The sequence below is a fragment of the Amia ocellicauda genome, chromosome 15 (assembly GCF_036373705.1).
Source record: "Amia ocellicauda isolate fAmiCal2 chromosome 15, fAmiCal2.hap1, whole genome shotgun sequence".
In the NCBI taxonomy this organism is placed as follows: Eukaryota; Metazoa; Chordata; class Actinopteri; order Amiiformes; family Amiidae; genus Amia; species Amia ocellicauda.
Window position 1 is genome coordinate 4,084,431 of NC_089864.1, and position 14,077 is coordinate 4,098,507.

General features: G+C 45.4%; 2 protein-coding genes across 4 annotated transcripts; one reads left to right on the plus strand and one right to left on the minus strand.

Annotated features, from left to right (window-relative positions):
- Positions 1-334: 334 nt before the first annotated feature.
- On the minus strand, positions 335-6,955 carry gtf2h4 (general transcription factor IIH, polypeptide 4). Of its 2 annotated transcripts, none has more exons than XM_066687060.1 (14): positions 6,726-6,955; positions 6,011-6,135; positions 5,583-5,687; positions 5,358-5,489; positions 5,050-5,146; positions 4,876-4,964; positions 3,463-3,571; positions 3,307-3,375; positions 2,289-2,372; positions 1,873-2,005; positions 1,513-1,643; positions 1,158-1,205; positions 1,006-1,084; positions 335-887 (listed from the first exon to the last, which is right to left on the minus strand). In XM_066687060.1, the coding sequence occupies exons 2-14, from the start codon at positions 6,124-6,126 to the stop codon at positions 715-717; spliced, it is 1,365 nt and encodes a 454-aa protein (XP_066543157.1). In that variant the 5' UTR covers positions 6,127-6,135; positions 6,726-6,955; the 3' UTR covers positions 335-714. The 2 variants fall into 2 exon arrangements, with proteins under 2 accessions (XP_066543157.1, XP_066543156.1); XM_066687059.1 differs by having other exon boundaries at positions 6,011-6,139.
- Positions 6,956-7,907: 952 nt separating this feature from the next.
- On the plus strand, positions 7,908-11,827 carry LOC136711082 (uncharacterized). Of its 2 annotated transcripts, none has more exons than XM_066687061.1 (6): positions 7,908-8,000; positions 8,092-8,246; positions 10,005-10,364; positions 10,524-10,652; positions 10,856-10,920; positions 11,501-11,827. In XM_066687061.1, the coding sequence occupies exons 2-6, from the start codon at positions 8,204-8,206 to the stop codon at positions 11,627-11,629; spliced, it is 726 nt and encodes a 241-aa protein (XP_066543158.1). In that variant the 5' UTR covers positions 7,908-8,000; positions 8,092-8,203; the 3' UTR covers positions 11,630-11,827. The 2 variants fall into 2 exon arrangements, with proteins under 2 accessions (XP_066543158.1, XP_066543159.1); XM_066687062.1 differs by having other exon boundaries at positions 10,527-10,652.
- Positions 11,828-14,077: the final 2,250 nt, after the last annotated feature.

The window sequence follows — 14,077 nt, forward strand, 5'->3', positions numbered from 1 at the left end:
GATATATACGAAATGTAACTTTAAACAACAGGAAATCTAGACAAAATTATTAAAAATAAATTATTTTATTATAATTATTAATTATTTTATTTTAAAGATCAAACGTTTAAAGAACAAGCATATGTTGTTTTTTTTATTGGGTAGTTTTTATAAAATACATAGTATACACACATTAGCCTCCAGATGTATCCATGTTTCTTGAAGTGTAACTGTAAGTATATGAAGTTACCTCGTCTGCATGTGACTGTGTTTCATAGTGAATATGCAACATTTAGTATAGTAGTATGCAGAACACTTACACACATATACACAGAGAGAGAGACAGTTACACACATTTATCTGGAACAGGGACACATTTATTTGTATGAAAAGTCCATAGTTTTATTTACAGTCTGCTGGTTTTATTGTTGCATGGTATTTCAGACAAACACCACTATAACCCCCAGGTATAAATATTTACAATAGGTGTACAGTAGGTTTACAGCAGGCATTTCGGCATGTTCAATGCATCATCCTCCCTCCATCCCTTCCACTCTCTCCACAAGCTTGTGCATCAGCTAATCCCTCTCTTTCTCCAAGTCTCCAAGAACCCAAGTCTGCCCTCAGTCATGGTCTCCCTCTTTCCCTCTCTTCTCTCACACTCCCACTCTCCACTACCTCCTTCTCCCTTCTCCCTCAATTCCACTCTCTCCTCTCCCTCTCCCTCTCCCTCTCTCAGCTGGTGTGTTTCTGTCGTTTCCAGAACTTCTTGACATCGCTGTGCCCGGCGGGCGTGACTACCATGACCCGGCGCTGGGTGCTGTGCCACACCAGCACGCCCAGCCCCCGTGCTCGCTCGCACAGCACCTCGAAATCCGCCTGCGACAGGAACTGGTTATACAGCACTCCTGCAGAGGGACAGTGACAGGGTTAATATAGCGTATACCCACTGCCAGCCTGACTCACAGACACACTGACTGACAGACAGAGTGACACACACACACACACACACACACACACACTTACCCTCGGTGAACTGCAGCCGGTCTCTCTCCAGTTCCCACAGTCTGATCTGGTCTGTGATAGTCGGGGGCAGAACTGGGGTCTGAGAGAGAGAGAGAGGTTAATGGAGAACAGACATGCTGACTGACTAGACACACACACACACTTACACTCACCTGTTTCAGCATGACTGGGTGTGCTCTGGTCCTCAGGAAGTGAATGATCTGAAACGGGAGAAGGAACCCCTGAGCTGAGAGTGTGACCCCGACGCTCTGCGCTGCAGTGCCGGCTGGGCAGGGTGTCTGTGCTGCAGTACTGGACTAGTGTAGTGTACTGTGCTGTATTGCAGTGCTGTACTAAAGTGGACTGCAGTGTAGTTTAGTGTAGCGCAGTACTGCAGTGCTGTAATTCAGCATATTGTAATGTGCTGTAGTGCAGTGCGGTGCAGTAGAGCTGTGCTGTGGGGTTGTGCAGTGCAGTGTGGTGCAGTAGAGCTGTGCTGTGGGGTTGTGCAGTGCCGCACTGCCGTACCTGCTGTGCGGTGATGCCGTTGGCAATGGCCTGCTGCACGCTCTCCCGGGTCACCTGGGCAACAACCAGGTTAGGGAACCGGTACAGCATCTCACTGAACAGGGCGACCAGCGCGATCTGCAGCTCCGAGTCTGAAACACACCACCATGCACTGAACACACCCTGCACTGAACACCACCCCGTACAGGAACACTACAACTTATCGGTTATCAACTAATGAAGCTCAAAATTACTTCAGCCCAATCCGATACAGACCAATACAGCCCCAAACAATGCAGCCCAGCCTGCAGCATCCCAGTCTACTCCGTCAGTAACAGGGGAACACGGGAAGTGACGCATGTGGAGGCACCCCTGGCTGACCTGTGTAGGCATACAGCCTGTAATTGGTCTCCACGATGATGAAACCCGCAGAGGTGGAGTCGGCCGCGGTGGCCGTGACGCCGGAGGCCAGGGTGATGGCCAGACGCGTTGGGTAATATCGCCTGGACTTCCTCTGTGAGGGAGAGAGAGTCAGACAGTGATCAAGTGCAGGTTCTGGAGTGTCCAATCAGTCGGTCTCTCATTGCGTCTCTGTTAACTGCCGCTCTCCACCCCACCCTCTCTCTGTGTATTGTCCGGCATTTGTCCACTCAGCAAGTCAGTCAGTCAGTGAACCCCACCCTCCCTCTCTCTGCAGCAAAGTCACTCAGCGTATATCAACCGGAGACACAGACTGACCGGTTGATATTCCATTAGGCAGCTCAGTTATACTGCAACACCAACAGACTCTCTCTCACCTTCCTCTGGAAGACCAGTCCGAACTCTCTGAGGTGCTGCAGGAAGGTGAGCAGCGAGTCGCTCATGCCCTCCACGGAGTAATCCTGCAACACAGAGACCCCACTAGTCACTCTGCCCACACCCACCACCTCAATAAATAAACAATTCAACCATGCTGTCCTTTCCTATAATACTGTCACATGTTACTGCTCTGCCCAACACTGTGGGACTATCGCTGTACACTGCAGGGCAAAACCAACAGCTACGTCATTTAACACACTGGCTCACCAGCCCACTCTCCCCCTTTTTTAATTTTGAAAACCAAAACCTCTGCTTGTTTCGACACAGACTTGCATGATTCTGGTAGAAACTTAAATAGTCTTGAGAAATAAGGCATTCATATTTTTGTGTCTCTGTCTGTGTCTCTGTCTTTCTCATGTGGCCACAGCCTCTGTGCCCCCCCCGCAAACTGTCTGAATCACACCGCATGATCCCACAATACTGCCTGCTCTGTGTTCAACTGCACTGTAATGTCAGACATTCACTACTGCAGTGTGTATGTAGGGATCACCATCAGTGTGTGTGTGTGTGTGTGTGTGTCCCTGTGAGTCTCTCTCTCTCTCTCTCTCCGTGAGTGTGTGTCTCTGTGAGTGAAATAGGATCCTGTATTGATTGATAATGGCCTTGATAAGGACAACCACATCACTATCAACCTGAACACACCCTGCACACAGACAGTGAAAGAGAGAGGGGAGAGAAAGAGAGAGGAGAGGGAGAATGGGGGGAAGAGCAGAAGAGAGAGAGAAAGGGGGAGGGTGGGCAGGAGAGAGAGAGGGGGGATCAATAAAGAGAGGGAGAGGGGCAGGAGAGAGAGCTTCATAGACAGATAAAAAATGCATCCACAGTGCACATTCATAGATCTGTAGCATAGTGTTGCTAGTAAGTTACTAAGATTTCACACATTCTAATAACCATAACCACTGCTAAAACTACTACTACCCCCACCACTGGTAACAATATTGGTGCAGAGTTACTCACTCGCCCCAGAGTGGAGAAACTGAGCTGGAACAAGAAGGACAGGATCTCCACCAGGTCCATCCCTCGAGTCTGAGAGAGAAAATACATTACAGTACAGACACGCCGACTGACACTACATTCACACCACACTGAGAGGGGCAGGGGAGGGTCAGGTACCTGCGCAGTGTTGAGGTACTGCAGGGTGAAGTACCACAGCTGTGAGGGGGTGTCCAGGAGCAGGAACTGAAACCCGGCTGAGGTAATACAGGGAGCATCGCCCACCTCACTGAAAGCAAGAGAGACAATATAGGTAAAATGTTGCTCCTTTCCTGTGCGGCAGAATGCAGGAAATACAGTGAGGGAAAAAAGTATTTGATCCCCTGCTGATTTTGTACGTTTGCCCACTGACAAAGAAATGATCAGTCTATAATTTTAATGGTAGGTGTATTATAACAGTGAGAGACAGAATAACAACAAAAAAATCCAGAAAAACACATTTCAAAAAAGTTATACATTGATTTGCATGTTAATGAGGGAAATAAGTATTTGACCCCCTATCAATCAGCAAGATTTCTGGCTCCCAGGTGTCTTTTATACAGGTAACGAGCTGAGACTCTCTTAAAGGGACTCTCCTAATCTCAGCTCGTTACCTGTATAAAAGACACCTGTCCACAGAAGCAATCAATCAATCACATTCCAAACTTTCCACCATGGCCAAGACCAAAGAGCTGTCCAAGGATGTCCAAGAAAACAATTGGTAACACACTACGCCATGAAGGACTGAAATCCTGCAGCGCCCGCAAGGTCCCCCTGCTCAAGAAAGCACATGTACAGGCCCGTCTGAAGTTTGCCAATGAACATCTGAATGATTCAGAGGACAACTGGGTGAAAGTGTTGTGGTCAGATGAGACCAAAATCGAGCTCTTTGGCATCAACTCAACTCGCTGTGTTTGGAGGAGGAGGAATGACCCCAAGAACACCATCCCCACCGTCAAACATGGAGGTGGAAACATTATGCTTTGGAGGTGTTTTTCTGCTACAGGGACAGGACAACTGCACCGCATCAAAGGGACGATGGACGGGGCCATGTACCGTCAAATCTTGGGTGAGAACCTCCTTCCCTCAGCCAGGGCATTGAAAATGGGTCGTGGATGGGTATTCCAGCATGACAATGACCCAAAACACACAGCCAAGGCAACAAAGGAGTGGCTCAAGAAGAAGCACATTAAGGTCCTGGAGTGGCCTAGCCAGTCTCCAGACCTTAATCCCATAGAAAATCTGTGGAGGGAGCTGAAGGTTCGAGTTGCCAAACGTCAGCCTCGCAACCTTAATGACTTGGAGAGGATCTGCAAAGAGGAGTGGGACAAAATTCCTCCCGAGAAGTCGAAGTTGGTCAAATACTTATTTCCCTCATTAACATGCAAATCAATTTATAACGTTTTTGAAATGCGTTTTTCTGGATTTTCTGGACAGAGTATGTGAGTGTGTGTGCATGTATAAACTATGAGAATGTGTGTGCGTGTATGTGTGTGTGTATAAACTGTGAGCGTGTGAGTGTGTGTATGTGTGTGCGTGCGTGTGGAGCCCCACCTCCTCATCAGCCCAGCCTGTATGAGCAGCTGGGCCAGGTCCTGACTCACTGCTGCACTGGGGGAGCCCACCATGAAGTGAAGTATCACCTGGAGAGCGAGAGAGGGACAGTCTGTCAGCGTGTGTAGGTGTCAGACAGACGGTGTGTATTTACAGCACAGTGCGTCTCACTACCTCCCAGCGCTCCAGGGCGTATTTATCCAGGGACTCGATGTCTCGGGCGTGTTTGTCCGGCCCCAGCTGGCTGGCATCGTCCACCCATGCCTTCCCCCTGCAACACGCCAACATGTTAACGACACGCCACAAGTCCAGCACTCTTACACGCTAACCACAGCAGAGATATTCAACAGGGATAGACCAGTGGGATATTCCAATTCCACTAGAGCCCGTTGTGTCAGTGGGGACTGGAATGGGGAATGGGTCTGAAACGGAGAAGTGGAATTAACCCCAGTCCTGCAGTCCGGTGGGGGCCCGTCACTCACCCCCCCAGCAGTGCGATGCGCAGGTTGTCTCTGAAGATGGCATTCAGCACGTTCCCCTGCAGGCCCCCGGGCAGCTGCTGGCTGTGCCACAATCTCAGCCCAGACAGCACACTGACACACTGCTCGTGCTCCCTGAGAGGGAGAGAGAGAGAATGACTGATTATAGGTGACTTGCTGGCTATAGTGATGCTGTGGTGACGAGCTCTGCCCCTCCACCCCACTCACTTCTGGTTGTCCTTTTTCACCCACAGTGCCACAGCGGCCTGGGGGAGGGGCTGGTCCAGGAAGAGCATGCGCATCACATAGTTCTTGGCCAGTGGAGGCAGTTCCCTACCGACCAATCAGAAAATGGGACATACAGACACCAGTCAGCATTAATTTAACGGAATAAAAACAAAATGACATACACAAATGCATCGCTATCATACTGTACAGATAAACTTTTGTATTGACAGTGTCACAGTGTCTGTGTATAATGTGTGTACCGATGTGTGTGCATGCACAGGTGTCAGCTTAGTTGTCAAATCCATAAAAGCTTAATTTGCATGACTATGTTTCATCAGTGTTACCTAAGCATTGACATACAAGTGTGTTCATATAGTCAGTGTGTATATAGACAGAGCGTGTGTTCAGTGTGTGTACAGTGCAGGTACCTGAACACGGCCAGGCAGGTGGCAGGGTGGTTGTACAGCCGGTCCAGGATGTCAGGGCTCAGCTCCTTCAGATACTCATGCAGGTTCTTACACTGCAGCTGCACGCGCAGCTTCATGGCTGCAGACTGTCTGACAGAGAGGCATGGACAGAAATACATCATCAGGTTCTCTCTCTCGTACACACACACAATCGTAGAGTGACACTGCTATACACACGCAGAGACATCCACACAATGAACAGATACAGAATATTAAGGCAAATGGACGACACACACTGCCCCACAGTGACAGTGATCTGGTTAAAACAGGGTGTTGTCTGCACAGCCCTGCAGGGTGAACAACACAGAAGGACACTTGTATGCAGTACACCAGCACCAGTGTGCCCAGCAGTGATTAGACCCAGAATCACCAATAAACCACAGCTGTGATGGTATAGTGCTGGATGGGAACAGCAGTACAGGTTTAATTTAGTTTACCTCGAGTGTAACACAGGAGCATCACTAACCAGTGGTTTGAGTGTCACTCTTGTTAAATAAAATTAAGGAACTGAATGTGTCGAACTGGACAGTAATATTACGTTTTTGTTCCCGGACTGTAAAAGCAGACTCCCCGCAAGTTTACACCATGAACTTATAACACCGTCTTATTCAAACCCTGGGTGGCACTCTAGGGCAGCGATCAAAACAAGAACCAACACACCGCAACCACGGCATACCTGCTGCTGCTGTCTGCGGCGACACAGTAACACTTCCCGGTGTGCCGACGTCACACACCGCGCAACTTCCCTCTTAGTTCGTGTCTTTGTGTATGAAATCAACACAGTCGAGCATATTGTTGACAGCGGGTCTTCAGGATTCGCCCTGATCAGTGAAACAAGCACAAGACAGCCCGGCTGCAAACACAAATGCTACACATACAGTCGCAGCCTTGAACTGCGTCATCAGACGTCGACAGGGTTTGGAGAGAGCAGCGTCACAGGCCGGTGCAGATGGAAGGGGAGGACCGTGTTCTGTTGCGCAGATTTGCCAGTTCTGCGCAGAACTGCAGAATCTCACCGATTCCATTGGTGGAGTCGCGCAGATGTGTGCAGAAGTGTAGGAATCTGCGCTACACGAGCAGCGTGACAGGCTTGTGCAGATGGGAGGGGATCGGCGTAGACCAGGAGTGCGGCCCGGGGCCAAATGTGGCCCTCAACGATGTTTGGTGCGGTCCCCCAAAGCCAAGCTTCAACACCCTTTTTCTGAAACTTGACTATATTTTTACACTTTATGTTAATTTTCTATTAAAAATTGCACATCTAATTTGGGGGAAAATCATAAAACAACAATCAAAGTTAATAAATGAAATAAAATCGGTGGTTCATTTTCTACTGTACCCTACAGTAGACTCCTATTAGAACATGTATTCTTCTGTACTGAAATGTAATGAAAACGTCCCAGTGTACTAGATATAAACATTAAATTAACTAATTAAATACACCAATACATACATTTCAATGTTTTCCTCTTAAGAAATCGAGACACTGAGTTGTGGTGCAATTTTGCAGTCTGATGCACTAGTGAGGGTTGTATACATGTAAACATTTAGATTTTTCTATTAAACTTGCATTTTTCGTGCTTTTTTTTTTACAAATGCAATCAATATTAATGTTTTATTTGGAGGCAATTGTCCCATACATTGTGCTCCCCTAACTCTCTGTCTCGGACTCTGTGTCCAGATGGTGTTCAGTGTGTCGGGGCGCAGAGTTTTCCTCTTAAGAAATCGTAACTATAACCGCCTGATGTAGCCGAGCTATTAATAGCGAAGGCCTTTGACACGTACATTGCGTTCACACCTCGTCCGAACAGAGTAAGTACAGACATTCCTATTAATATGGGGAGCTGCGGTAACAGTACAATGCAGTGCATGCAGCTCTTGTATAAGTAGACAGAAGCGGTCAGTGTAAGAGCACAATCAACATCATCTATGTATTGTTTAACTATACATATATGTGAGTAGTTAATATGTTGGGGTGTTTTCTGAACATAAAGGGTGAGCAAATATTTTTTTAAAGGACCCTCCAAACCCTTTTTCATTTACAGCCGCCGCCGCCACCTCCACCAGCCAGCCCCGGCGATCATACACCCCCCAGTGCGGAAGCTGCTCATCCGCCCTAGAGCCCCAGTCTCTCCAGTGCAGTCAGTGTCTGCTGAGATGGACGGGCTGGACAGCAGGGCGGCTCTGCTCCTCTTCCTCTGTGAGTACTGCTCAATGCAAAAGTATGTATTTATTTTAGTCAAAGGTTCTGCGTGACAATACAGTCATGTATATTATTAATATTATTATTCCTACTATTCTAATTTGGTTGTTGTTGCCAGACACGATACAAATACTGATGTTTGATCGTTCTTTGAATGTTAGTCTAATTGTTAGATAACTAATATGCAATCATAATGTACACACATGGTGCATAAATATATACACGCAGACACAGCATTCGGGTTGAGGATCTGAAGTCTACTCACAGGCAGCCGATTGCACCCGTTACTTCTGAGACATGGGGCCGGATTAAATCCCGCTAATAGAAAACTACAGATCTGTACTCAGTTGCGGCTGTATTTTTAGTACGAAGCCACTTTCTTCTAATCAGAAATGTCACCGTTAATGATGTACAGTATTATAGTTTGCTATTAGCGGGTGGTTCAAAGTTTTGATTTAATCTGGCCCGTGGTCTAAGCTAATTATGAACTGAATATTTAGTTAAACCAGTTCAACACTTGAGGCGTGCCGTACAGGACAGAGAAGGGACATAACTATTTTTCAATGCTTCCGAACACAATGTCTTTTAACTGATCTTTGAACCAACTCGGCTTCTAATACAACACAAACTTCCCATTAAAGAAGAGAAGAAACAAAAAAAAGGTAAAAACACAATTTTAATGTTGGCAAAATCAATAAGAATTACAGAAAATGCATAGGTTCATATTGCATATAGAAAATTATAATTTCATTTCATTATGTGTGGTGGGTAATAATTTGATTGTAATTTTAAAATCGAAATACAATTGTAAACTTAAAGAAACAATAATTAATTATTAATTAAATAAACTACCAGTTACTTAATGCATTCCGATTATGTTTTACATAAGGAATCCTATACCAACGTCTGAATAATAATAATAATAATAATAATAATAATAATAATAATAATAATAATAATATTTATAAAGCGTATTTCAATATTGTCTCGGCCGTACAAAAAAAGTTTAAAAAAATCCAATAAACATAAATTCGTCAAATAATGTAATATTATATAATTTAATTGAGTTTAAAATAATACTTTCGTTTAATTTAATAACCAATACTCTATATTATTATTATTATTATTATTATTATTATTATTATTATTATTTAAGATGCAGCAATTATATTTTACTGTAAATGTAAGTCAGCCTTTCGGCAACAAACGTTCTGAATCGTAATTAAGCGCTTAATAAGATTTTGGCTTTTTACATTCATTTCGTTACAATAATATTCCCTAAACTCAGAAGAAAAAAAAACAATATCGACTGTTACAAGTTTTGCCATTTTAAAAACAAGATTATAGGGATACAGTGCTGTCTGTGAGCCTTGTCTGTCCTGAGCCGCTCCTCTGTGTCCCGCTGCTGTAGTGGTGTCTGTCCTGAGCCGCTCCTCTGTGTCCCGCTGCTGTAGTGGTGTCTGTCCTGAGCCGCTCCTCTGTGTCCCGCTGCTGTAGTGGTGTCTGTCCTGAGCCGCTCCTCTGTGTCCCGCTGCTGTAGTGGTGTCTGTCCTGAGCCGCTCCTCTGTGTCCCGCTGCTGTAGTGGTGTCTGTCCTGAGCCGCTCCTCTGTGTCCCGCTGCTGTAGTGGTGTCTGTCCTGAGCCGCTCCTCTGTGTCCCGCTGCTGTAGTGGTGTCTGTCCTGAGCCGCTCCTCTGTGTCCCGCTGCTGTAGTGGTGTCTGTCCTGAGCCGCTCCTCTGTGTCCCGCTGCTGTAGTTCTGGTCCAGCGGGAGAGTCTGTGTGAAGCGGCCGAGCGGCGGACTGTCAGAGCCGGGGACACCGTCACCCTGGACTGCGGTGTCAAACACCAGCGGGAAACCGTGTGGTTTGGACAGCGAGGCGAGGAGGCTCCGGTTGTGGTGGTCGCAGTCAGTACACCACTGCCCGGAGAAGATGCTGGTTTCCAGAAGCGGACTGCAGCCTCTGCTCGCTTGTCTGCGCAGTGGAACTCCTCGTCCAGCACCTTCAGTCTGCGCATCCACAACATCAGCGACTCAGACCTGGCGCTGTACTACTGCGGGGGGAGGGCTAATGGAAGTTGGCGATTTGAAAATACAATCAGAATCGTCTTTACCGGTAAGAATGTTGACCAATTACCCGTTTAGTGGACTAGACCAATTACAATGTTGAAACGACAAAATTTTGATAAACTCTATCAAATAAGCAGGACGATTATTTTTGCACATTATATTACCCTACCCTCTCCGTCTCTCATTTTGTTTGGTTTGGCTTCAGTAGAAGAGCCCAGTGACCCTCCCGTCTCTCCCCCTGCCCCCTGTGTGCTGAGCTGGGCGCTGCTGGGCTGTGTGTCTGCAGGCTGCCTCCTGCTCTCCGGCTGTCTCTGCTGCCTCTGGAGCAGGAGAGGTGAGACACTGAGTTGTGGTGCAATTTTGCAGTCTGATGCACTAGTGAGGGTTGTATACATGTAAACATTTAGATTTTTCTATTAAACTTGCATTTTTCGTGCTTTTTTATTTACAAATGCAATCAATATTAATGTTTTATTTGGAGGCAATTGTCCCATACATTGTGCTCCCCTAACTCTCTGTCTCGGACTCTGTGTCCAGGTGGTGTTCAGTGTGTTGGGGCGCAGAGCAGCCCAGGGCAGAGCAGGAGTGAAGGAGCAGCGCAGGTATTGTGTACAGTCCTGATGGACACACTGTAGAGAGAGGAGCACACAGGGGAGCCGCTCGACACACTGTAGAGAGGAGCACACAGGGGAGCCGCTTGACACACTGTAGAGAGAGGAGCACACAGGGGAGCCGCTTGACTCACTGTAGAGAGAGACATGTTTTGTCCGTTGAAAAACAGAATTATTTTTGGCATGTGGGCAAAAAAATGGCCATTGTGTGAATATTAACTGCAGCAGGCAGAGAAAGAGACTATTCAGCAAGAACAATCAATACAGTGCTATGGACAAATGTGGGACCAGGTATAATATTTGTTTTAATGGAGGGCAGCTATTTAAGTAAAAGTAGCACTGGATCCAGTTAACACAAAAGACCAAGAGTGTAAGAGTTCACAAACAACCTTCATTAACTACCAACTCAGCTCCATTGTATTGTAGTGAATAAACACACAAAATCCTGCATTATTACACAGTTAACTCTCAGGTATGTTAAGCAGGTTATTAAATCCTAAGTTATTGTGAGCGAGAAACTTTTCGAGTTGGAGTTTTCATTATTCTTTCACTTCGTATCGATGTCTCTCAGGTTGAAGACAGTGAAGTGAGTTACACCTCTCTGGAGATCAACACTGACCCCCATCAACCCAGAACAAGACCAGAGGAGAGGAAAGGCATTTGCACTTACTCTGAAATTAGTTATGGTAGAAAAGAATAAATGCAATAGTTTATTAATACATTATTATTTAAATGCAGCTGGCATGCTTTTGCATTTAAAACTACCACTAGCTACTGTGGCCAAACAGCAGAGAGAGCTGAGGTTACCTTTGCCACAAAGCTTGCTCGGCATGCCAGTCTTTTACAGAGCTTATTGAAGCAGTGTAAATAAATGTAAATAAATTAAGTCCTATTCTAATCATACTGTGCATCCTAGTTTTTACAATGAAATCCTCAGCTACCATAAGATGTTTTAGAAACTGTCTCAGTTATGGTTTACTTTGGCTTAATTCTGTTACTTTGGTACCAATTGTCCTAACTTTTAAATGCACTAATCTATGGATTGTCTGTGTGAAATCCCTGTGAACCAAACAAAGCAAAGCAAGAGAATTAACATTAATATATGCTGTTTTGCACACCTGTCTTGCAAAGTCCTCACACAAATTGATAGAATATCTCTGTGATTGAATACAAATAAGACCGTTACACCCCCACACTGGTCTTAAAATAATAACCAAACCATGTTATTAAAACTCAATATGATTCCATATAATGTACACCTGTGGACAAAGTCAGTTAGTCTCTAATTTCGATGTGTGATTCTTAGTTTTTAACCTAGCTTCAGAACTGTTTTCTTTTATACAGTGTACTAATAAGTGTTGGTTAAAATCATAAACCTCCAGAGAGAGTGGGTGCACAGAAAGCAGGGTGGTTTGAAAGTGGTGTTTGATGTGCGTTGTACAGCCTCCCACAGAGATCTGAGGCTGTTACTGAGAGGTGGGCTCCTCTGAGTGTGTAGGTGTTGAGTGTTGCGTGAGAACTCCACAACGCCTGACCTCGTCCTGCGCTCTAATACACAGCGATCAAAATCCCCCCGCTCAGGGTGACAGATGGGGGCGGGTGGCTGTGGAATTCCCTCACATTCGCAAACACACATGTGTAAAAATGTTTCCGTTAGCACTGAGCCGAATGTGAGACTGGCAGACAAACATGCAAACAATTTAACCAGTGTGCTCGGCCTTCATCGAGTAGGATTTCAATACATGTTCACTTGCTCTGCGTACCTGTGTGTGTGTAAAGCGCACGTCAGCTATTGATCATCTGCAGTTTATGCCTCAGATGGGACTTTGTTAATATGTAAACCCTACAGTTTGCATTGGAGATTTCACAAAACAATACTAGTTCATGAAATGTACACTTCATCAATCCTAAAATCAGCCATAATCAGTTCAAAACACAGTGGAACACATTGCACAGTAAAGCTCATCGTTGCCGGGCAGATTGTTTTGTAAAATGGGTTTTAAAAATTCAGTTTGTAAACTAAGATTGAAGCAAATTACAGGGATAAGCTGGGCAATTCATAAAAATCCAGCACAAATGTACTACCAAATGTGCTACCATATTCTAGTGACACAATTATTTTTAAATTGACATTAACACAATAGACAACAGTGAAACCTTATTGTCATTAACACAATAGACAATATAGCCTAACCCCCAAAACTGTTTCAATACAGACACATCCCTGAGCATTTGTTCAGTGCAAGAGGGAATGGTATTAGTGAACAAATAGGGTCCCCTCAATATGCAAAAATAAAGAAAATGCCTAATTGGATAGAATGGGTTCACAACCCACACAATCACTGGAATGCATCTTTAACACTGGACATTAGGAAGTCTCTTTAACCCAGTAGCTAAAGTTACTGCTCCACTGATAATGAGTTGAGATAATGAGCCAGGGAGGGAAACCATATCTGAACTGTCAATAAAGAGGGCACTCCACAAGGTGGGGGAAAAAAAACATTTAAATTCAATTCATGAATGTCTGAACAAGAAGTTAAGTGTGTAACAACCAATCCCCTTATGCAACATTATATACAGTGCAACTATATAAAAATAGGTCAAATAAAAACAGCACTTATGTGTTTATTTGTATTGTTAACAATAGTTGTTGAAAAAGGCTTGCCACAGGCGAACACTATCACCTCTCACATCACGTCTGATCTGATTGCAGCGCTGCAGCAGCGGAGGGGTTAAAGGAGCTCAGCGCGGGAGAGGACGAGCAGGACATTTTTAGATATTTAAGAAAGCTGGCCGGACGGAGATTAAAGTACCGAAAAACTGGATCTGTGGTAACCCTAAGCTACTGTAGTTTAGCTATCACCATTCATCAAATTGTCAGTGTCGCAGCAGAAATAAACTCAGCACAGCAAGAGTCATTAAAGACCGATTTACGTCTTGAAACTACCGTGCAGGCTGGCTGCGGCTGTGCGCATGCGCGGAGAGCAGAGCGCAACCGCAGCGGCCGGTGTGTTAATTTCACTCTCTCGCCTGCAGTCCTTAACAGGACACAACCAGAAAGGACAACTTTGTCAAAAGACGCCAACGTACCCCACTGTCCAGAATATGGACACTATGAATTATACGAATCAGATTTCATCAGATTTCA